At 50.1% G+C, this 25,516-nt stretch overlaps 1 protein-coding gene across 1 annotated transcript in view; it reads right to left on the minus strand.

Moving 5' to 3' along the window:
* The window catches only part of LOC106586407 (E3 ubiquitin-protein ligase SH3RF3), a 75,771-nt gene that overhangs the window by 2,250 nt on the left and 48,005 nt on the right, over positions 1-25,516 (minus strand). Inside the window, exons 2-8 of the mRNA XM_045707732.1 lie at positions 18,134-18,409; positions 17,323-17,418; positions 11,681-12,150; positions 10,873-11,043; positions 10,285-10,490; positions 7,551-7,885; positions 6,099-6,430 (exon numbers count right to left, since the gene is read on the minus strand). Of these exons, the coding sequence (XP_045563688.1) occupies positions 6,099-6,430; positions 7,551-7,885; positions 10,285-10,490; positions 10,873-11,043; positions 11,681-12,150; positions 17,323-17,418; positions 18,134-18,409 (1,886 nt within the window). The remainder of the gene's footprint in view (positions 1-6,098; positions 6,431-7,550; positions 7,886-10,284; positions 10,491-10,872; positions 11,044-11,680; positions 12,151-17,322; positions 17,419-18,133; positions 18,410-25,516) is intronic.

Consider the following 25,516-nt stretch of genomic DNA (forward strand, 5'->3'; position numbering starts at 1 on the left):
AGATTTTTTCTTTAATGAGTCCGACACGAAGGTTGAACTGCTTTGTTGAGACAAGGCCCAAATCCCGTCATAAGCGTGAAGAAAAGAAAGAGAAAAAGGGGGAGGAGGGCAGGGTGCCTTGTATGAATTTGCCGACGAGTAGGTAAACCACCATTACCCTCTGTATTATTGGCTAACGTGCAAACATTGGAAAACAAACAGGACGATCTATGATTGAGACTATCCTACCAACGGGACATTAAAAACTCTAATATCTTATGTTTCACAGAGACTGAACGACGACACGGATAATATAGAGTTGGCTAGCTTCGACGTGTTTCGGCAGGACAGAGCAGCTACGCCTGGTAAGACGAGGGGCGGGGGTGTGTGCCTATTTGCCAATAACTGCTGGTACGCGATGTCTAATATTAAAGAAGTCTCGAGGTATTGCTCGCCTGAGGTTGAATACTACATGATAAGCTGTAGACCACACCATCTACCAAGAGAGTTCTCATCTATATTATTCGTAGCCATCTATTTACCACCACAAACCGATGCTGGCACTAAGACCAAACTCAACGAGCTGTAAAAGGCCATAAGCAAACAAGAAAATGCTCATCCAGAAGCGGTGCTCCTAGTGGCCGAGGACTTTAATGCAGGCAAACTACTACCAACATATCACATGTGACACCAGAGGGAAAAAAACTCTAGATCACCTTTACTCCACACACAGAGATGTATACAAAGCTCTCCCTCTCCCTCCATTTGGCAAATCTCCGGATTACAGGCAACATCCGCACCGAGCTAAAGGCTAGAGCTGCCGCTTTCAAGGACAGGGACACTAATCCGGACGCTTATAAGAAATCCTGCAATGTCCTCAAACAAACCAACAAACAGGCAAAGTGTCAATACAGGACTAAGATTGAATCCTACTACACCGGCTCTGATGCTCGTCGGATGTGGCAGGGCTTGAAAACTATTACAGACTACAAAGGGATGCCCAGTGACACAAGCCCACCAGACAAGCTAAATGCTTTTTATGCTCGCTTCGAGGCAAGCAACAGTGAAGCATGCATGAGAGCACCAGCTGTTCCGGACGACCGTGTGCTCACGCTCTCCATAGCTGATGTGAGCAAGAACTTTAAACAGGTCAACATTCACAAAGCCACAGGGCCAGAAGGATTACCAGGACGTGTACTCAAAGCATGTGCGGACCACCTGGCAAGTGTCTTCACTGACATGTTCAACCTCTCCCTGGCCGAGTCTGTAATACCTACATGTTTAAAACAGATCACCATAGTCCCTGTGCCCAAGAAAGTGAAGGTAACCTGCCTAAATAATTACCGCCCCGTAGACCTCACATTGGTAGCCATGAAGTGCTATGAAGAGGGTGGTCATGGCTCACATCAACACTCTAATGCCAGGAAGCCTAGACCCACTCCAAATCGCTTACCACCCCAACAGATCCACAGATGACGCAATCTCAATCGTACTCCACACTGCCCTTTCCCACCTGGACAAAAGGAACACCTATGTGAATAATGCTGTTCATTGACTACAGCTCAGCGATCAACACCACAGTGCCCACAAAGCTCATCACTAAGCTAAGGACCCTGGGACTAAACACCTGCCTCTGCAACTGGATCCTGGACTTCCTAATGGGCTGTCCCCAGGTGGTAAGGGTAGGCAACAACACATCTGCCACGCTGATCCTCAACACAGGGGCCCCTCAGGGGTGCGTGCTTAGTCCCCTCCTGTACTCCGTGTTCACCCACGACTGCGTGGCCAAGCACGACTCCAACACCATCATTAAGTTTGCTGACGACACCACAGTGGTAGGCCTGATCACCGACAACGATGAGACAACCTATAGGGAGGAGGTCAGAGACCTGGCAGTGTGGTGACAGGACAACCACCTCTCTCTCAATGTGAGCAAGACAAAGGAGCTGATTGTGGACTATAGGAAAAGGAGGGCCGAACAGGCCCCCATTGACATAGATAGGGCTGTTGTGCAACAGGTTGAGAGCTTCAAGTTCCTTGATGTCCACACACAGTTGTGAAGAGGGCACGACAATGCCTCTTCCCCCTCAGCAGGCTGAAAACATTCATGGCCCTCAGATCCTCAAAAATTTCTACAGCTGCACCATTGGAGAGCATCTTGACTGGCTGCATCACCGCTTGGTATGGCAACTGTTTGGCATCAGACCGCAAGGCGCTACAGAGAGTAGTGAGTACGGCCCAGTACATCACTGGGGCCGAGCTCCCTGCCATCCAGGACCTCTACACCAGGCGGTGTCAGAGGAAGGCCCTAAAAATTTTCAAAGACTCCAGTCACCCGTCATAGACTGTTCGCTCTGCTACTGCACGGCAAGCGGTACCGATGCACCAAGTCTTGAACCAACAGGACCCTGAACAGCTTCTAGGGTGGAAGGTAGTCTAGCAGTTAAGAGCATTGGGCCAGTAACTTAAAGGTTGCTGGTTCAAATCCCCAAGACAACTAGGTGAGAAATCTGTCAATGTGCCCTTGAGCAAGGCACTTAACCAAAATTGATCCAGGGTCGCCATCAATAATGGCTGATCCCTGGCTGCGACCCCACTCTCTGAGGGTGTCTCGGGAGAGTGGGATATGCAAAAAACTAATTTCCAATTCACATAATATATATATAGTGCATTTGGAAAGTATTCAGACCCTTTCCACATTTTGTTACTTTACAGCCTTATTCTAAAATTGATTAAATTAATTGTTTTCCTCATCAATCTACACACAATACCCCATAATGACAAAGTGAAAACAGATGGAAGCTACTCCTCAGTAAAAGGCACATGACAGCCCGCTTGGAGTTTGCCAAAAAGCACCTAAAGGACTCTCAGACCATGAGAAACAAGATTCTCTGGTCTGATGAAACCAAGATAGAACTCTTTGGCCTGAATGCCAAGTGTCACATCTGGAGGAAACCTGGAACCATCCCTACAGTGAAGCATGGTGGTGGCAGCATCATGCTGTGGGGATGTTTTTCAGCAGCAGGGACAGGGAGACAAGTCAGGATCCTTGATGAAAACCTGCTCAAGAGTGCTCAGGACCTCAGACTGAGTCGAAGGTTCACCTTCCAACAGGACATTGACCCTAAGCACACAACAAGGAAACGGTGGAGTGCCTTCGGGACAAGTCTCTGAATGTCCTTGAGTGGCCCAGCAAGAGCCTGGACTTGAACCCGATTGAACATCTCTGGAGAGACCTGAAAATAGCTGTGCAGTGACGCTTCCCATCCAACCTGACAGAGCTTGAGAGGATCTGTAGAGAAGAATGGGAGAAACTCCCCAAATACAGGTGTACCAAGCTTGAAGTGTCATACCCAAGAAGACTTGAGGCTGTAATTGCTGCCAAAGGTGCTTCAACAAAGTACTGAGTAAAGGATCTGAATATTTATGTAAATGTAATATTTACTTATTTTTTATTTGATAAATTTGCAAACATTTTTAAAAACCTGTCTGCTTTGTCATTCTGGGGTAGTGTATGTAGATTTAAAAAAAAAACAATGTAATCCATTTTCGAATAAGTCTGTAACCTAACAAAAATTTGGAAATTTGAATACTTTCCAAATGCACTCTATAGTACATGTATGAAATCGGACAAATGCAAGCACCCAGCTAATTATTATAATTACCCCCAAGCTATATGACTGCTAAATACACTGAACAAAAATATAAACACAACATGTAAACACAACATAGCATGTAAAGTTTGTGTTTCATGAGCTGAAATAAAAGACCTGTCACGACTTCCGCCGGTCCCTCTCCTTGTTCGAGCAGCGTTCGGCGGTCGACGTCACCCGCCTTCTAGCCATCACTGATCCACTTTTCATTTTCCATTTGTTTTGTCTTTGTTTTTTACACACCTGGTTTCAATTCCCCCATTACATGTTCATTATTTAACCCTCTGGTTTCCCCCATGTTTGTGTGCGTGTTTGTTTTATTGTAAGGCTGTATCTGACAGCTGGTATATTGTTACCGGGTTTTGTTATTACGCCCATTTATTTCGTGGTACCGGTATTTTTCCAGCACCATTAGTATTGTGTTTATACTGGTGTTTTCTTGAATTAAATACCTTGTCCACGCATCTCAGCTCTCCTGCGCCTGACTCCTTTCACCTGTTACCCACAGCCTTGACAAGATCCCAGAGATTTTCCACACGCACAAAAAGCTTATTTCTGTCAAATTTTGTGCCCAAATTTGTTTACATCCCTCTTAGTGAGCATTTCTCCTTTGCCAAGATAATACATCCACCTGACAGGTGTGGCATATCAAGAAGCTGATTAAACAGCATGATCATTACACAGGTGAACCTTGTGCTGTGGACAAAAAAAGGCCACTCTAAAATGTGCAGTTTGTCATACAGCACAATGCCACAGATGCAATTGGCGTGCTGATTGCAGGAACGTCCACCAGAGAACGTTTTGAGAATATGGCAGTACGTCCAACTGGCCTCACAACCACAGACCATGTGTAACCACGCCAGCCCAGGACCTCCACATCCGGCTTCGTCACCTGCGGGATCATCTGAGACCAGCCACCCGGACAGCTGATGAAACTGTGGATTTGCACAACCAAAGAATTTCTGCATAAACTGTCAGGAACCGTCTCAGGGAAGCTCATCTGCATGCGCATCGTCTTCACCAGGGTCTTGACCTGACTACAGTTCGCCGTCGTAACTGACTTCAGTGGGCAAATACTCACCTTTGATGGCCACTGGCACCCTGGAGAAGTGTGCTCTTCACGGATGAATCCCGGTTTCAACAGTACCGGGCAGATGGCAGACAGAGTGTAGGACTTTGTGTGGGCGAGTGGTTTTCTGATGTCAACGTTGTGAACAGAGTGCCTCATGGGGTTATGTTATGGGCAGGCATAAGCTACGGACAACAAACACAATTGCATTTTATCGATGGCAATTTGAATTCTCAGAGATATCACGAAATCCTGAGGCCCATTGTCGTGCCATTCATCCGCCGCCATCACCTCATGTTTCAGCATGATAATGCACGGCCCCATGTCGCAAGGATCTGTACACAATTCCTGGTAGCTGAAAATGTCCCAGTTCTTCCATGGCCTGCATACTCACCAGACATGTCACTCATTGAGCATATTTGGGATGCTCTGGATTGACGTGTACGACAGCGTGTTCCAGTTCCCGCCAATATCCAGCAACTTCGCACAGCCATTGAAGAGGAGTGGGACAACATTCCACAGGCCACAATCAACAGCCTGATCAACTCTATGTGAAGGAGATATGAGGCAAATGGTGGTCACACCAGATGCTGACTGGTTTTCTGATCCACGCCCTTACCTTTTTTATAAAAGGTATCTGTGAACAACAGATGCATATCTGTATACCCAGTCATGTGAAATCCATAGATTAGGGCCTAATGGATTTATTTCAATTGACTGATTTCCTTATATGAACTGTAACTCAGTAACATTTTTGAAATTGTTGCATGTTGCGTTTATATTTTTGTTCAGCATAGTTAGTTAAATAGTTAACCAATAGCTACCCAGACTATCTTCATTGACCCTTTTTGCACTAATCTCTTTTGACTCATCACATACACTGCTGCTACTGTTTATTATCTATCCTGTTGCCTGTCACTTTATCCCTACCTATATGTACATCTACCTCATTACCTAGTACCCCTGAACATGGACTCAGTACTGGTACCCGGTATATAGACACGTTATCATGACTCATTGTGTATTTATTCCTCGTGTTATTATTTTTCTATTATTTCTATATTTTTCTCTCTGCATTGTTGGGAAGGGCCTGTAAGTAAGCATTTCACTGTTAGTCTACACCTGTTGTTTACGAAGCATGTGACAAATACAATTATATTCGATTTTTTGACAAACACACATACACACACTCTAACACACGCACTCTACACACACACACACATTGTAATGCTGTGCTATTGTGGATTTTATACATTTAACAGAGTAATGATGTATTGTGTTATTTATGATGTATGGGGATCCTAATAAATACTACTCAATACTAAAATATGTATACCTCTCTCTGGACAGGGTGTGTGTATGAGAGTGTGTGTAACCACAATACTGTATACGTATACCTCTCTCTGGACAGGGGTTTGGGTTCAGGCCGGAGGGCCAGCAGTGCGTTTCCGGTGCGGGGCGTCGGGGCCGACCGGGGGAAGTTGAGGTCGAGGGATCCTGACTTCCTGTGCAGAGGCTCTAACCCCATGGCCCCCACCATCTCACTCTCAATTGGACAAGACCCGGCACGCCCCTGAGCTTCCATTGGACAGGAGCCAGAGCGGGTGTGATGTGGGAGGACGGCACCCGACAGGGGGAGGGTCGGGGGTGAGGACGGGGGAGAGCGCGATGACTTCTTCTTGGCCGCGGCTCCCGAGAGAAGCTTTAGCAGACCTCCTTTCTTCTCTTTCTGCGGACAGAGCGAACGAGACGGAGAAGAGAAGGGGATGGTAAAACGACGTGTTCTTTTCACTCATCTACAGACTATCTGTTCTCTTTGTCTGACAGTATCACTCCTGGTCTCAGAGACAGTTAACTGCTATCTACCTGATGTAATAATGACACCTCCTGTTTGCCAGTACAGTATCTGAGTGTAGTTCTCTGACTCGCCACCAGAGAGCAGCACATATACAGAGAACAGATAGTTTAGTCTCGATGTATGTGAGGTGGAACTTACTGAGGGTGTGTGTGTGTGTGTTTTTGTGTGTGTGTGTGTGTGTGTGTGTGTGTGTGTGTGTGTGTGTGTGTGTGTGTGTGTGTGTGTGTGTGTGTGTGTGTGTGTAATCATGTGCCTGTGTGCGTGTTAGAGGTGATGGGTGAGCCAATTATCAGCGCATAATGAGTATGGAGGCGTCTGTGACGGCACAGCAGGACTCATAACACACACACGCGCGAAGACACGCGTGCGCACACCACAAATCTCAAACTCCCTGACACACACAGCTCAATCAGGCAACTCCAACGCATAATAAGCCAATGCATGTGGGAAATAAAATGGTTAGGAAAGATAGGAGGCTTAATGCTATGAGACTAATTCATACTATAGATGATCCATCACAGCTCATAGCCAAAGAATGTTTATCGTGGTCGTTCCCTAGTCTATTTGTCTTAGTCTCTGCCCAGCTTCACATTAAATCTTATCACCACAAACTGTCTCATCTTGTGTCTGTGAAGCCAGATAGGCTCCTCTCTCACAGACATCCCGACCATCCATCACTGTCACCGTGGAATCAGCTTTAATATACACATCAAGATGAAGAGAGCAACACAGAGACAGCCCTGTTACACGGGTAGTCTGTCTGTTTGTCGTTGGACGATTCTGCACCATGTCCAGGTGCAAGCAACTTCCCCCCCAACACCTTTTCCCCTAGCTATTCCTTTAATAATCCCTGTCTATATCCTGACTATAGCATCATGTTGAAAGATTTTAAAGCAGTGTGATGTGGGAGCCAGACTCTGTTGTGAGCATGGAGCAAGGAGAGAGAGAAGAGATGAGAGGACAGAAAAAGAGAGACAGCTAGATGACTCACCTTCTCTGGTTTTGGGGGGACTGCCCCCTGGGCGTTGCTGTGGGAGGGGCCAGGTGAGGGTGGCTGGAAGGGATTGGTTGATTCTCCATTGAGCAGGGCAGCACTGGCGTTGGGAGGGGTAAGGCAGGAGAGGGGAGAGGAACGGGGAAGGAGAGGGGAGGAGAGGCAGGAGAGGGGGCGTGAGGCAGGGGAGGAGAGGGGGGAAGGGCCAGGGGACACCATGGACATTGGGCGAGCCGATTGGCCAGCGCAGCGCGAGGGGGAGGAGTTCTGATGTCGGAGAGGAGAGATGGCCGCTGTGGGACGCTCTGGGCTGCTGGCGGGCGGGCTGTGGACTGAACAAACACATTACATACTATAACACACTCTTATATAGTATTACACAGCATCTTACTGTTACTAGACACCACCTGCATCCTGTTCCTGCTGTCATCAGAGCTGGCAGTTTGAACTCACATAGCCTACCTATGGCGATACTTTCTTTTGTAATGGATACCAGATGTGTTGATTTGTGTGAGTGAGAAAGAAAAAGAGAAAGAGAGAGAGGAGGTGGGGAGAGATTGAGTTCTGTGCTTTATTATTACGCCTCCACTAAACAACAGCAGTGATGTCACTGAGGAAGAAGTGTGTGTGTGTGTGTGTGTGTGTGTGTGTGTGTGTGTGTGTGTGTGTGTGTGTGTGTGTGTGTGTGTGTGTGTGTGTGTGTGTGTGTGTGTGTGTGTGTGTGTGTGTGTGTGTGTGTGTGTGTGTTTCTGGGAAGCGATTCCACACTGTGCACTCATAAGGCTCCCAGGAGAAACTTTAAATACCATCATGTTCTCCGTGACGGAGAGAGGGAAGGAGGGAGAGAGCCAAGGAGGGAGAGAGAGGCCAGATGTAAGAGAGAGAGATAAAATGTACAGCACTAGAACCTGAATCATCTTTGTGTGTGCGAGTGTATGTACAGCACCAGTCAAAAGTTTGGACACACCTACTCATTCAAGGGTTTTTCTTTATTTTTACTATTTTCTACATTGTAAAATAATAGTGAAGACTTCAAAACTATGAAATAACATATGGAATCATGTAGTAACCAAAAATATAAAAAAGTTACTATATTTTATCATATATTTTATATTTGAGATTCTTCAAAGTACCCAGTCTTGCCTTCATGACAGCTTTGCACAATCTTGGAATTCTCTCAACCAGCTTCACCTGGAATGCTTTTCCAGGTGAACAAATGATAGTCCCAAATGATAGTCCCACTAAGCACAAACCAGATGGGAAGGCTTATCACTGCAGAATGCAATGGTAGCCATGCTGGTTAAGTGTGCCTTGAATTCTAAATAAATCACAGACAGTGTCACCAGCAAAGCACTCCCGCACCATGACACGTTCTCCTCCATGCTTCACGGTGGGAACCACACATGCGGAGATAATCTGTTCACCTACTCTGTGTCTCACAAAGACACAGCGGTTGGAACCAAAAATCTTACATTTGGACTCATCAGATCAAAGGACAGATTTCCACCAGTTTAATGTCCATTGCTAGTGTTTCTTGGCCCAAGCAAGTCTCTTCTTCCTAATGGTGTCCTTTAGTAGTGGTTTCTTTGCAGCAATTCGACCATGAAGGCCTGATTCAAGCAGTGTCCTCTGAACAGTTATTGTTGAGATGTGTCAGTTACTTTAACTCTGTGAAGGATTTATTTGGGCTGCAATTTCTGAGGCAGGTAACTTTAATGAACTTATCCTCTGCAGCAGAGGTAACTCTGGGTCTTCCTTTCCTCTGGCGGTCCTCATGAGAGCCAGTTTCATCATAGAGCTTCATGGTTTTTGCGACTGCACTTAAAGAAACTTTCAAAGTTCATTAAACTTTCCGGATTGTCTTAAAGTCTTAAATTGCCTTAATGTCTTAAAGTAATGATGGACTGTTGTTTCTCTTTGCTTATTTGAGCTGTTCTTGCCATAATATGGACTTTTACCAAATAGGGCTATCTATCAGGAATCAAGGTAAGACCCAGATGCAGACACATCGAGTTGACAATGGTTTAATATTCCAACAGGGGCAGGCAATAGACAGGCAGGCTCAGGATCAGGGGCAGGCAGAGTGGTCAGGCAGGCGAGCTCAGAGTCAGGTAGGCAAGGATCAAAAACCAGGAGGGCGAGAAAAAGAGAGACTGGGAAAAGCAGGAGCTGATAACAAAAATGCTGGTTGACTTGACAAACAAGACGAAATGGCAATAGACAAACAGAGAACACAGGTATAAATACACAGGGGATAATGAGGAAGATGGGCGAAACCTGGAGGATGGTGGAGACAATCACAAGGACAGATGATAGTGTCACAGATCAGCGTGTGACACCATCTTCTGCATACCACCACTACCTTGTCACAACACAACTGATTGGCTCAAACGCAATAAGAAGGAAAGAAATTCCACAAATTAACTTTTAACAAGGCACACCTGTTAATTGAAATGCATTTCAGGTGACCTCCTCATGAAGCTGGTTGAGAGAATGCCAAGAGTGTGCAAAGCTGTCATCAAGCCAAAGGGTGGCTACTTTGAAGAATCTCAAATATAAAATAGATTTTGATTTGATTTTGATTTTAACACTTTTTTGTTTACTACACGATTCCATATGTGTTATTTCATAGTTTTGAAGTCTTCACTATTATTCTACAATGTAGAAAATAGTAAAAATAAAGAAAAACCCTTGAATGAGTAGGTGTGCTCAAACTTTTGCGTGTACTCACCCAGTTGCATGGCAGAGCGGGCCTGGTTAACTGTTTGTTGTCCAGAGCGAAGGCAGTTCTTCAGCTGAGCAGCGGCAGACTGGGGGGAGGAAGGGGGAGGTGAGGGACGAGAGGAGGAGGGGGAGGCTGCCTTACTCCCCTGTCCCGCCCCTCCCACCTGCCCTGAGAGACAGGAGTTGCGCGAACCACCCACCGCAAACGGAGCTCTGCACAGAGAGAGAGCGAGAGAGAGAGAGAGAGAGAGAGAGAGAGAGAGAGAGAGAGAGAGAGAGAAAGAGATCGAGAGAGATCGAGAGAGAAAGAGAGAGAGAGAGAGAGAGAGATCGAGAGAGAGAGAGAGAGAGAGAGAGAGCGAGAGAGAGAGAAGAGCAGAGCCTGAATGGTTCCAGTGAGTCCTGTAAGAATAGTGACCATGATACCATTGACATCAGCTCTAGGATACTATCATCACTATAGCTGGTTATCGACTGCCTGTCACAGAGCTATGCATTTTAAAGGGGGTGTGAGAGATGGTGTGTGTGAAAGGAGAAAGAGAGAGAGTATTTTTCTGAGAAAGCGAGAGAGAAAGTGTGTGCGTGCGTGTCTCACCTGGACACAGGTGTGACGTAGTTTCCAGGGAAGACACCTGAAGCAGCGGTGCGCAGAGAGGTTCCTTTAAACCACCCGTCCTGACACTTCTCTGTGACGCGGTACATCTCTCCTTTCCTCAGCTCCAACTCATCTGCCTTCTGGGGCTTATACGCATACAGGGCCAGGTAGCTGGGATACACAGAGATCATTCATGATAACAGGATGAAAAAATGACTGGTATTCTTTTCAAATGGTCAAACAATTATGTAATAAAATACTCCCCCATAAAACGAGGTTCCGTACAATTGTCTCATGAACTCAAATCCAAATGGCTGGAGGAAAGAACTCAAAGAAAAATGTTGACTTCACTGTCCAAATACTGTTGGAGGGTACTGTATGGCTGAATATATGTCTGATATATGAATGTATATGTCTGAATATATGTCTGAAGAATAATAGGAAGGAAGAGTAAACAAGGTCTCCATGCACTGCCTCTGGGTTACTATGGTAACTGGGGGACGTTTTCCCCATAGCAACAGGGCTGGTTGCCAGGTCGGAGATGGAATTGTGTGACCTCATCAGCGGGACAACCTGCTCTGGATACTGTGTGTGTGTGTGTGTGTGTTGCCTGCACCCAGGGAAATATGTAATTAGGTGCGACAGCATCTCTATATTCATCTCAGTTTCTGTATCACCATATAGATAGGACAGCAGCTCAGAGAAAACAGCAAACATTGTCAGGCAACTCATTTACCTATAGATTTACCAGGTAGTGAACCATGCCTGTGTGATGAGTAAACTGTACGTTTCTTGAGTGTGTACTTACATGTTGAGTGGTAGTTGGACCTTGGCTTGAGCCAGCAGTTCTGAGGTGACTGAAGCCACTCTGGGAGGAACCAGAACCCCTACTGAGGAGGGAGAGGGACCAGAGGGAGAGTCCTGTATCCGTGCAGCAGCCCTGGGGTCAGAGGAGCTGATGAGTACAGGGTGGGAGATCTCCATACTGTGTCTGTTGTTGAGCTGTGCTGTCCGCTGGGTCACACTCAGAGCTGTGAACGAGTGGCGCTTCTTTGCATTCTTCTTCCCCTCTCCTCCTCTCCTCTCCTCTCCTCCTCTCCTCTCCTCCCCTCGCCTCTGGAGGGCGCCATTGCTGCTTCCTGGAGAGGATGGGTTAGGGGAGGGGCCAGAGGAGCAGGGACCCAATGGGAGGCCGGGGGGCGGGTCAGAGCTGGGGCCAGGGACGGGATTGGGTGTCGGCTTGTCAATCTCCATCAACTGTTTGGCTGTTTCATTTAGCTAGAGTGAGGAGGAGAGGAGAAGAGAGGAGAGAGGAGGAGAGGAGAAGAGAGGAGAGAGGAGGAGAGGAGAGAGGAGGAGAGAGGAGGAGAGGAGAAGAAAGGAGAGAGGAGGAGAGGAGAAGAGAGGAGGAGAGGAAAAGAAAGGAGAGAGGAGGAGAGGAGAAGAGAGGAGAGAGGAGGAGAGGAGAAGAAAGGAGAGAGGAGGAGAGGAGAAGAGAGGAGAGATGAGAGAGGAGGAGAGGATCTCAGATCTCCTGGCTCTCAGAGCCCGCCTTCTCTTGTTGGCAGAACTTCAAACCAGCCGCAAAGGATCACACACACACGCACGTGCAGAGACACACACACAAAGACACACACACACAACCACACGCCGCACCCTTAGGAGTATCTATGTACTCAGTGAAAGAGTAGGAGGAGAGAACAATGTTTGTAATGCAGCTCATATCTGAGAGGATGATAGTAGATCTTGTAGTCTGTTCCTGCTAGTCAGATAATATACACACTGAATCTGCCCAGCAACAATACTACTCACTCTACCTCACAGACGGATGCTCAGTCTCACAGGTCCTCTCAGTTCACACACACACACACACACACACACACACACACACACACACACACACACACACACACACACACACACACACACACACACACACACACACAAAGACATGTTTGTTTTACTATCCTTGTGGGGATCAAACAACTTAATCCCATTCAATCCAATTTTCACTAACACCTAACTCTAACCTTAACCCTAAAGCCCTGACCCTAAATCTAACCCTAACTCCTAGCCCTAATTGTAACAATAAACCTAATTGTAACCCTAAACCTAACCCTAAAATAGCCTTTTTTCTTGTGGGGACCGGTTAAATGTCCCCTCTTGTCCAAATGTTCCTTGTTTTACTATCCTTGTGAGGACTTCTGGTACCCACAAGGATAGTAAAACCAAAAACACACACACAAACACCCACAAATATACACACACGCACCACAAAGGTCAATGTCAATGTGACATCATGCCATTATCAAATCAAATTGTATTTGACACATGCGCCGAACAGGTGTAGTAGACCTTACAGTAAATGCTTACTCACAAGCCCTTAACCAACAATGCAGTTTTAAGAATATACCTAAAAAAAAAAGAAAGAGATAGGAATGACAAATAATTAAAGAGCAGCAGTATATAACAATAGCGGGGCTATATACAGGGGTACTGGTACAGAGTCAATGTGTCACTGTGCGGGGGCACCAGTGTCTAGGTAATTGAGGTAATTATGTACATGTAGGTAGAGTTATTAAAGTGGCTATGCATAGATAATAACAGAGAGTAGCAACAGCGTGGGGGTGGGGCAATGAAAATATTCTGGGTAGCCATTTGATTAGCTGTTCAGGAGTCTTATGGCTCCGGTACCGCTTGCCATGCAGTAGCAGGGAGAACAATCTATGACTAGGGTGGCTGGAGTCTTTGACAATCTTTAGGGCCTTCCTCTGACACCGCCTGGTATAGAGGTCCTGGATGGTGGGAAGCTTGACCCCGGTGATGTACTGGGCCGTACGCACTACGCTCTGTGGTGCCATGCGGTCGGAGGCTGAGCAGTTGCCATACCAGGCAGTGATGCAACCCGTCAGGATGCTCTCAATGGTGCAGCAGTAAAACCTTTTGAGGATCTGAGGACCCATGCCAAATCTTTTCAGTCTCCTGAGGGGGAATAGGTTATGTTGTGCCCTCTTCACGACTGTCTTGGTGTGCTTGGACCATGTTAGTTTGTTGGTGATGTGGACGCCAAGGAACTTGAAGCTCTCAACCTGCTCCACTGCAGCCCCGTCGATGAATGGGTCCGTGCTCGGTCCTCCTTTTCCTGTAGTCCACAAATCAACTCCTTCATCTTGATCACGTTGAGGGAGAGGTTGTTGTCCTTAAACAACACGGTCAGGGCTCTGACCTCCTCCCTATAGGCTGTCTCATCGTTGTCGGTGATCAGGCCTACCATTGTTGTGTCGTCAGCAAACTTAATGATGGTGTTGGAGTCGTGCCTGGCAGTGCAGTCATGAGTGAACAGGGAGTACAGGAGGGGACTGAACACCTACCCCTGAGGGGACCCCGTGTTGAGGATCAGCGTGACGGATGTGTTGTTACCTACCCTTACCACCTTTGGGCGGCCCGGCAGGAAGTCCAGGATCTAGTTGCAGAGGGAGGTGGTTAGTCCCAGGGTCCTTAGCTTAGTGATGAGCGTTGTGGGCACTATGGTGTTGAAGGCTGAGCTGTAGTCAATGAATAGCATTCTCACATAGGTGATCCTTTTGTCCAGGTGTGAAAGGGCAGTGTGGAGTGCAATAGAGATTGCATCATCTGTGGATCTGTTGGTGCGGTATGCAAATTGGAGTGGGTCTAGGGTTTCTGGGATAATGGTGTTGATGTGAGCCATGACCAGCCTTTCAAAGCATTTCATGGCTGCAGACATGAGTTCTACGGGTCGGTAGTCATTTAGGCAGGTCACCTTAGTGTTCTTGGGCACAGGGACTATGGTGGTCTGCTTGAAACATGTTGGTATTACAGACTCACTCAGGGAGAGGTTGAAAATGTCAGTGAAGACACTTGCCAGTTGGTCAGCGCAAGCTCGGAGTACACGTTCTGGTAATCCGTCTGGCCCTGTGGCCTAAATGTTTACCTGTTTGAAGGTCTTACTCACATCTGATGCGGAGAGCGTGATCACATAGTCGTCTGGAACAGCTGATGCTCTCATGCATGTTTCAGTGTTATTTGCCTCAAAGCGAGCATAGAAGTTATTTAGCACATCTGGTAGGCTCGTGTTACTGGGCAGCTCTCGGCTGTGCTTCCCTTTGTAGTCTGTACTAGTTTGCAAGCCCTGCCACATCCAACGAGCGTCAGAGCTGGTGTAGTACGATTCGATCTTAGTCCTGTATTGACACTTTGTCTGTTTGATAGTTCGTCGGAGTGCAAAGCGGGATTTCCTATAAGCTTCCGGGTTCGAGTCCAGCTCCTTGAAAGTGGCAGCGCTACCCTTTAGCTCGGTGCGAAAGTTGCCAGTAATCCATGGCTTCTGGTTGGGGTATGTACATACAGTCACTGTGGGGATGATGTCCTCGATGTACTTATTGATAAAGCCAGTGACTGATGGGGTGTACTCCTCAATGCCATCGGAAGAATCCCAGAACATATTCCAGTCTGTGCTAGCAAAGCAGTCCTGTAGTTTAGCATCACTGGTGCTTCCTGCTTTCATTTTTGCTTGTAAGCAGGAATGAGGAGGATAGAATTCTGGTCAAATTTGCCAAATGGAGGGCGAGGGAGAACTTTGTCCACGTCTCTGTGTGTGGAGTAAAGGTGGTCTCTGGATGAGCGTTTTCCTGTTTGCTTATGGCGGTATACAGGTCATTGAGTGAGGTTTTAGTGCCAGCATCGGTCTGTGGTGGTATGTAGACAGCTTAAAAAAATACAGATGAAAACTCTCTAGAGTATCTCATGATAAGCTGTAGACCACACTATCTCAGACGAGCAAAAAACTTTGAGACTTCCTTAGATATCGTGCACCAGCTGTTGTGGTACTTTCAGTACGTCCCATTTATTTTCCAGCAATTGAACATTAGCTAGCAGGACAGAAGGCAAGGGCAGATTAGCCACTCATCATCTGATCCTCGCAAGGCACCCTGATCTTTTTCCATGAAATCTCAGTTTCCTTCTCCAGTGAATCACAGGGATCTGGGCCTGGTTGGGTGTCTGTAGAAGTATATCCCTCCCTTCCGACTCATTGAAGAAGAATTCTTCGTCCAGTTCAAGGTGAGCAATCGCAGTTCTGATGTCCAGAAGCTCTTTTCGGTCATAAGAGACGGTAGCAGCAACATTATGTACAAAACAAGTTACGAACAACGCGAAAAAAACAAACAAAATAGCTATACGGTTGGTTCAAATTTGAAGAGCCGATAAGACGGCAACCCTCCCCTCCGGCCCCATCGTATTTTTCACCATGTTGAACTCAGGGGAGGCTACTGCTACATTCATTTACATCAATATCACCTGCGCTGTTTCCCTCTCTCTGTGTGTGTGTGTGTGTGTATAGACTGTAGGAGTGAATCTGTCTCAGTGTGTGACATGTCAGTTTTCCATATTAATAGATATGCTAATCAGAGCCAGACCATATGGAAATGAGCCTGATAGATTGATCCTGCACTGACGGCATCACACTCAGGGGACCAATAGACACACACACACACACACACTCTTTCTGAAGGTCAGCTACACACAGACAGACAGTGAATAACTTCATCCAAATATGATGTTTTGCCTCGCCATCTCATGCATACTTTCCCACAGTATACACAATACACCTGAATGTGTCCCTTATCACTGTCTTTACGTGTGTGTGTGTGTGTGTGTGTGTGTGTGTGTGTGTGTGTGTGTGTGTGTGTGTGTGTCTGCGTTTACTCTTCCCTGAGGCAGACCCATCCTCCACCCTGTGCTTTTTTTCTCTCTGCTGTGGTCATATTTCATTTGAGTAGCGCTATGCTCACTGTGTGTGTGCTTGTGTGTGTGTGTGTGTGTGTGTGTGCGTGTGCGTGTGCGTGTGCGTGTGTGTGTGTGTGCGTGTGTGTGTGTGTGTGTGTGTGTGAGAGAGGTGCATTAAGTACTCCTCTAGGTGAGTCTGACACTACAGCTGATGAGCTGATATCTGCACTGCGAAAAGGGCAAGCGAGACACACACACTGTGGCAAGTGTGTCTTCTCCACCCACACCCACTCCTAAGTCAAACTGCAGTGTGATTAAAGGGGTGTGAAGGGTTAATGGCGCAGAGCCACACCACCAGAAGAGAGGAGACAGGAGGATAGCATAGCAGAGGAGAAGAGAGAGCTCCCTCCTCCCTCCCTCAATGCTCCACTCCAGCTGGGACACCCTAATTATGCCCCCCCCCAAACCACCTCGTGCAGAGATAACCACACACACACACTCCATGCCGTGTCAAAGTGATGGAAGACCCTTAATTATTGATGCATCTCTATCTAATAAGACCCCTGTGTGTGTGTGTGTATGTGTGTGTGTGTGTGTGTGTGTGTGTGTGTGTGTGTGTGTGTGTGTGTGTGTGTGTGTGTGTGTGTGTGTGTGTGTGTGTGTGTGTGTGTGTGTGAGTGAGTGTGTGAGTGAGTGTGTTGTTACCTCTACGTAGAGGATGGGGAAGATCCCGATCTTATCTCCCAGCATGCCCTCTGCCCAGTTGTCATCCACTCGTCTGATCACTGTCAGAACCTCATCCTATTAAACAGACAGGAATTCGATTAATCTCTCTCTCTCTCTCTCTCATTTCTAATGAATTTCAGCCCATCCTTCCATTCAGACATTTAGCTAGGGAACTGCAGCTGTGATTCTGTGTGTGTCTGTGTCTCTCTGTCCTTTGACTTGGCCCACTTTCCCCAGATCCATCCTGAGAGAGTGTGTGAACCCAGACCAGGTGCTGCTGAGGGGAACACACACACACACACACACACACACACACACACACACACACACACACACACACACACACACACACACACACACACACACACACACACACACACACACACACACACACACACACACACACACACACACACACACACACAGAGAGAATGATAGAGAGAACAAGAGACGCTGCATTCTCCAGTGTCCTTAGCTAGATGAGTGTGTGTAACAGCATGAACAAATTATGAGCTTTAAAGAGGAGAGGAGCGGAGGGAATACAAATCACTGTTTATCACAAACACTGTGCTGGGGAAAGGGGGGGAGAGAGAGAAAGAGAGAGTGTCTTTGCTCTCTCTCTTCCTCTCTCTCTCCCACACACGAGGAGAATAACTATATTCAGATAGAGGTAGAAAGACAGACAGAGGAGAAGGTAGAGTGAGTAGATAAACACAAACCATTCAGTGGGGTATCATAGATGCACACACAGTGGATTACAGCGACTTAGCGTGCGTGTATGTGTGTGTACCTTCGAGAATGCCAGGCAGTCTTTGTCCTGGTCTTTGTCTTTGACCTCAAAGTCATACAGGGCCTTCCCTGTTGGTGGAGTTTGGCTCAGCGGCCGTAACAACACGATGTAACTAGCTGGAAGGAAACCGTGACAACCGTTCAGCTCCCCATGGTACCAGTTGTCGTCAACTTTACGTCGCAGGATGATGATGTCACCTTTAGCGAACTGCAGGTCTCCGGGTTCCTTCCCCTCATAGGAGTAGAGAGCCTTCCCACAGGGCAGGGCCGGGACACTCTGGAGGAGAGAGAGGAGAGAGACATTAGACCTTCCCACAGGGCCGGGCCGGGACACTCTGGAGGAGAGAGAGGAGAGAGACATTAGACCTTCCCACAGGGCCGGGACACTCTGGAGGAGAGAGAGGAGAGAGACATTAGACCTTCCCACAGGGCAGGGCCGGGACACTCTGGAGGAGAGAGAGGAGAGAGACATTAGACCTTCCCACAGGGCCGGGCCGGGACACTCTGGAGGAGAGAGAGGAGAGAGACATTAGACCTTCCCACAGGGCCGGGACACTCTGGAGGAGAGAGAGGAGAGAGACATTAGACCTTCCCACAGGGCCGGGCCGGGACACTCTGGAGGAGAGAGAGGAGAGAGACATTAGACCTTCCCACAGGGCCGGGACACTCTGGAGGAGAGAGGAGAGAGACGTTAGACCTTCCCACAGGGCCGGGACACTCTGGAGGAGAGAGGAGAGAGACATTAGACCTTCCCACAGGGCCGGGACACTCTGGAGGAGAGAGAGAGGAGAGAGACATTAGACCTTCCCACAGGGCCGGGACACTCTGGAGGAGAGAGAGGAGAGAGACGTTAGACCTTCCCACAGGGCCGGGCCGGGACACTCTGGAGGAGAGAGAGGAGAGAGACGTTAGACCTTCCCACAGGGCCGGGACACTCTGGAGGAGAGAGAGGAGAGAGACATTAGACCTTCCCACAGGGCCGGGCCGGGACACTCTGGAGGAGAGAGGAGAGAGACATTAGACCTTCCCACAGGGCCAGGACACTCTGGAGGAGAGAGGAGAGAGACGTTAGACCTTCCCACAGGGCCGGGCCGGGACACTCTGGAGGAGAGAGAGGAGAGAGACATTAGACCTTCCCACAGGGCAGGGCCGGGACACTCTGGAGGAGAGAGGAGAGAGACATTAGACCTTCCCACAGGGCCAGGACACTCTGGAGGAGAGAGAGGAGAGAGACATTAGACCTTCCCACAGGGCCAGGACACTCTGGAGGAGAGAGGAGAGAGACATTAGACCTTCCCACAGGGCAGGGCCGGGACACTCTGGAGGAGAGAGAGGAGAGAGACGTTAGACCTTCCCACAGGGCCGGGCCGGGACACTCTGGAGGAGAGAGAGGAGAGAGACATTAGACCTTCCCACAGGGCCGGGCCGGGACACTCTGGAGGAGAGAGAGGAGAGAGACATTAGACCTTCCCACAGGGCAGGGCCGGGACACTCTGGAGGAGAGAGAGGAGAGAGACATTAGACCTTCCCACAGGGCCGGGCCGGGACACTCTGGAGGAGAGAGAGGAGAGAGACGTTAGACCTTCCCACAGGGCCGGGACACTCTGGAGGAGAGAGAGGAGAGAGACATTAGACCTTCCCACAGGGCCGGGACACTCTGGAGGAGAGAGAGGAGAGAGACATTAGACCTTCCCACAGGGCCGGGACACTCTGGAGGAGAGAGAGGAGAGAGACATTAGACCTTCCCACAGGGCCGGGCCGGGACACTCTGGAGGAGAGAGAGGAGAGAGACATTAGACCTTCCCACAGGGCCGGGCCGGGACACTCTGGAGGAGAGAGAGGAGAGAGACGTTAGACCTTCCCACAGGGCCGGGACACTCTGGAGGAGAGAGGAGAGAGACATTAGACCTTCCCACAGGGCCGGGCCGGGACACTCTGGAGGAGAGAGAGGAGAGAGACATTAGACCTTCCCACAGGGCAGGGCCGGGACACTCTGGAGGAGAGAGAGGAGAGAGACATTAGACCTTCCCACAGGGCAGGGCCGGGACACTCTGGAGGAGAGAGAGGAGAGAGACATTAGACCTTCCCACAGGGCAGGGCCGGGACACTCTGGAGGAGAGAGAGGAGAGAGACATTAGACCTTCCCACAGGGCCGGGCCGGGACACTCTGGAGGAGAGAGGAGAGAGACATTAGACCTTCCCACAGGGCAGGGCCGGGACACTCTGGAGGAGAGAGGAGAGAGACATTAGACCTTCCCACAGGGCCGGGCCGGGACACTCTGGAGGAGAGAGAGGAGAGAGACATTAGACCTTCCCACAGGGCAGGGCCGGGACACTCTGGAGGAGAGAGAGGAGAGAGACATTAGACCTTCCCACAGGGCCGGGCCGGGACACTCTGGAGGAGAGAGAGGAGAGAGACGTTAGACCTTCCCACAGGGCCGGGACACTCTGGAGGAGAGAGGAGAGAGACATTAGACCTTCCCACAGGGCCGGGACACTCTGGAGGAGAGAGGAGAGAGACATTAGACCTTCCCACAGGGCCGGGACACTCTGGAGGAGAGAGAGGAGAGAGACATTAGACCTTCCCACAGGGCCGGGCCGGGACACTCTGGAGGAGAGAGAGGAGAGAGACGTTAGACCTTCCCACAGGGCCGGGACACTCTGGAGGAGAGAGGAGAGAGACATTAGACCTTCCCACAGGGCCAGGACACTCTGGAGGAGAGAGAGGAGAGAGACATTAGACCTTCCCACAGGGCAGGGCCGGGACACTCTGGAGGAGAGAGAGGAGAGAGACATTAGACCTTCCCACAGGGCAGGGCCGGGACACTCTGGAGGAGAGAGAGGAGAGAGACATTAGACCTTCCCACAGGGCAGGGCCGGGACACTCTGGAGGAGAGAGAGGAGAGAGACCTTAGACCTTCCCACAGGGCCGGGCCGGGACACTCTGGAGGAGAGAGGAGAGAGACGTTAGACCTTCCCACAGGGCCGGGACACTCTGGAGGAGAGAGGAGAGAGACATTAGACCTTCCCACAGGGCAGGGCCGGGACACTCTGGAGGAGAGAGAGGAGAGAGACATTAGACCTTCCCACAGGGCAGGGCCGGGACACTCTGGAGGAGAGAGAGGAGAGAGACATTAGACCTTCCCACAGGGCAGGGCCGGGACACTCTGGAGGAGAGAGAGGAGAGAGACATTAGACCTTCCCACAGGGCCGGGCCGGGACACTCTGGAGGAGAGAGGAGAGAGACGTTAGACCTTCCCACAGGGCCGGGACACTCTGGAGGAGAGAGGAGAGAGACATTAGACCTTCCCACAGGGCCGGGCCGGGACACTCTGGAGGAGAGAGGAGAGAGACGTTAGACCTTCCCACAGGGCCGGGACACTCTGGAGGAGAGAGGAGAGAGACGTTAGACCTTCCCACAGGGCCGGGCCGGGACACTCTGGAGGAGAGAGAGGAGAGAGACATTAGACCTTCCCACAGGGCCGGGCCGGGACACTCTGGAGGAGAGAGTGGAGAGAGACATTAGACCTTCCCACAGGGCCAGGACACTCTGGAGGAGAGAGGAGAGAGACGTTAGACCTTCCCACAGGGCCGGGCCGGGACACTCTGGAGGAGAGAGAGGAGAGAGACGTTAGACCTTCCCACAGGGCCGGGACACTCTGGAGGAGAGAGGAGAGAGACGTTAGACCTTCCCACAGGGCCGGGCCGGGACACTCTGGAGGAGAGAGAGAGAGAGACATTAGACCTTCCCACAGGGCCGGGACACTCTGGAGGAGAGAGGAGAGAGACGTTAGACCTTCCCACAGGGCCGGGCCGGGACACTCTGGAGGAGAGAGAGGAGAGAGACGTTAGACCTTCCCACAGGGCCGGGACACTCTGGAGGAGAGAGGAGAGAGACGTTAGACCTTCCCACAGGGCCGGGACACTCTGGAGGAGAGAGTGGAGAGAGACATTAGACCTTCCCACAGGGCCGGGCCGGGACACTCTGGAGGAGAGAGTGGAGAGAGACATTAGACCTTCCCACAGGGCCGGGACACTCTGGAGGAGAGAGAGGAGAGAGACGTTAGACCTTCCCACAGGGCCGGGCCGGGACACTCTGGAGGAGAGAGAGGAGAGAGACATTAGACCTTCCCACAGGGCCGGGCCGGGACACTCTGGAGGAGAGAGTGGAGAGAGACATTAGACCTTCCCACAGGGCCGGGCCGGGACACTCTGGAGGAGAGAGAGGAGAGAGACATTAGACCTTCCCACAGGGCCGGGCCGGGACACTCTGGAGGAGAGAGAGGAGAGAGACATTAGACCTTCCCACAGGGCCGGGCCGGGACACTCTGGAGGAGAGAGAGGAGAGAGACATTAGACCTTCCCACAGGGCCGGGCCGGGACACTCTGGAGGAGAGAGAGGAGAGAGACATTAGACCTTCCCACAGGGCCGGGCCGGGACACTCTGGAGGAGAGAGGAGAGAGACATTAGACCTTCCCACAAGGCCGGGCCGGGACACTCTGGAGGAGAGAGAGGAGAGAGACGTTAGACCTTCCCACAGGGCCGGGCCGGGACACTCTGGAGGAGAGAGGAGAGAGACGTTAGACCTTCCCACAGGGCCGGGACACTCTGGAGGAGAGAGGAGAGAGACGTTAGACCTTCCCACAGGGCCGGGACACTCTGGAGGAGAGAGGAGAGAGACGTTAGACCTTCCCACAGGGCCGGGCCGGGACACTCTGGAGGAGAGAGAGGAGAGAGACATTAGACCTTCCCACAGGGCCGGGCCGGGACACTCTGGAGGAGAGAGTGGAGAGAGACATTAGACCTTCCCACAGGGCCGGGACACTCTGGAGGAGAGAGGAGAGAGACATTAGACCTTCCCACAGGGCCGGGCCGGGACACTCTGGAGGAGAGAGAGGAGAGAGACGTTAGACCTTCCCACAGGGCCAGGACACTCTGGAGGAGAGAGGAGAGAGACGTTAGACCTTCCCACAGGGCCGGGCCGGGACACTCTGGAGGAGAGAGAGGAGAGAGACGTTAGACCTTCCCACAGGGCCGGGACACTCTGGAGGAGAGAGGAGAGAGACGTTAGACCTTCCCACAGGGCCGGGCCGGGACACTCTGGAGGAGAGAGAGGAGAGAGACATTAGACCTTCCCACAGGGCCAGGACACTCTGGAGGAGAGAGGAGAGAGACGTTAGACCTTCCCACAGGGCCGGGCCGGGACACTCTGGAGGAGAGAGAGGAGAGAGACGTTAGACCTTCCCACAGGGCCGGGACACTCTGGAGGAGAGAGGAGAGAGACATTAGACCTTCCCACAGGGCCGGGCCGGGACACTCTGGAGGAGAGAGTGGAGAGAGACATTAGACCTTCCCACAGGGCCGGGACACTCTGGAGGAGAGAGTGGAGAGAGACATTAGACCTTCCCACAGGGCCGGGCCGGGACACTCTGGAGGAGAGAGAGGAGAGAGACATTAGACCTTCCCACAGGGCCGGGCCGGGACACTCTGGAGGAGAGAGAGGAGAGAGACATTAGACCTTCCCACAGGGCCGGGCCGGGACACTCTGGAGGAGAGAGAGGAGAGAGACATTAGACCTTCCCACAGGGCCGGGCCAGGACACTCTGGAGGAGAGAGAGGAGAGAGACATTAGACCTTCCCACAGGGCCGGGCCGGGACACTCTGGAGGAGAGAGGAGAGAGACATTAGACCTTCCCACAGGGCCGGGCCGGGACACTCTGGAGGAGAGAGAGGAGAGAGACGTTAGACCTTCCCACAGGGCCGGGCCGGGACACTCTGGAGGAGAGAGAGGAGAGAGACGTTAGACCTTCCCACAGGGCAGGGCCGGGACACTCTGGAGGAGAGAGGAGAGAGACATTAGACCTTCCCACAGGGCCGGGCCGGGACACTCTGGAGGAGAGAGGAGAGAGACATTAGACCTTCCCACAGGGCCGGGCCGGGAGAGGAGGGAGAGAGACAGGTTAGATCAAGAAACGCTTAAGGAAGTTACACCCTGTACTCAGTGCCTATGTCAACAACACAATTCCAAATCTGCCTGTCCACACTGGGAAGAACCAATACTGTCAGTCTCTTGGCAGATTTGGGTTCTGTTGTTGTTGATGTAAGTAAGCAGGAAGTCACCCTGCTGTATGTTCATGGCATGCTGTTCGTCTCCAGTGGTCATGTGATGTCAACTCGATGTAAGGCATGTCAGCGTGTATCTCCAGCCCTGCCCTGAGAGCAGACAGACAGACAGGCACAGCCTGAGGCTCTAACTGATCTGACATCAGCCTGACACTCCAGGCCGTGAACACAACACACAGAGCTGATGCAAGGCCAGGAAATGCACCTATATCTCTGTGTACTGTGTACTCTCTCTCCTTCTCTCCCCCCCCGTCCTGCCACTGACATGAACACCACACAGAAAGTCAGATGACAGAAGAAAGGGAGAGAGGGAGAGAGAGGGGGAGACAGGGGGGAGCGAGGGAGAGATAAAGAGAAAGGCAATGACAGATGAGAAGAGAGGGAGGGTAGTACTCTTCCATTCTACGGCTCATTACACACACATCATGAAGCTCTAATGTGCAACACATTCTCCTGCATTATATCATTACATTAGCTCTGCTCTCTCACACACACACACACACACACACACACACACACACACACACACACACACACACACACACACACACACACACACACACACACACACACACACACACTAATACAAAGTGTTGGGACATTCCTGCCTCTAAGCAGAATGTTGTTATGGCCTCTCTCACACACTAGTGCTTAAAATTTTACTAAAAAGTCCTTTAAACTGTAGCTGGTAAGGGTGAGGTTGTAGAATAACGATAACATGCACAAACTTCTTACTTGCTGCCAGTGTGTGTGTGTGTGTGTGTGTGTGTGTGTGTGTGTGTGTGTGTGTGTGTGTGTGTGTGTGTGTGTGTGTGTGTGTGTGTGTGTAATGGTATAGTAAAACCAGAGTTCAGTCTATTAATCTTCATTAATTCTTTATTGAGTACCTGCAGTCAACTACACAGCTAAAGTACTGCTACTGAAACAGTCAGTCAGCTACACAGCTAAAGTACTGCTACTGAACCAGTCAGTCAGCTACACAGCTAAAGTACTGCTACTGAACCAGTCAGTCCGCTACACAGCTAAAGTACTGCTACTGAACCAGTCAGTCAGCTACACAGCTAAAGTACTGCTACTGAACCAGTCAGTCCGCTACACAGCTAAAGTACTGCTACTGAACCAGTCAGTCAGCTACACAGCTAAAGTATTGCTGCTGAAACAGTCAGTCAGCTACACAGCTAAAGTACTGCTACTGAAACAGTCAGTCAGCTACACAGCTAAAGTACTGCTACTGAACCAGTCAGTCAGCTACACAGCTAA

This window comes from Salmo salar, chromosome ssa25 (assembly GCF_905237065.1).
Source record: "Salmo salar chromosome ssa25, Ssal_v3.1, whole genome shotgun sequence".
Lineage (NCBI taxonomy): Eukaryota > Metazoa > Chordata > Actinopteri > Salmoniformes > Salmonidae > Salmo > Salmo salar.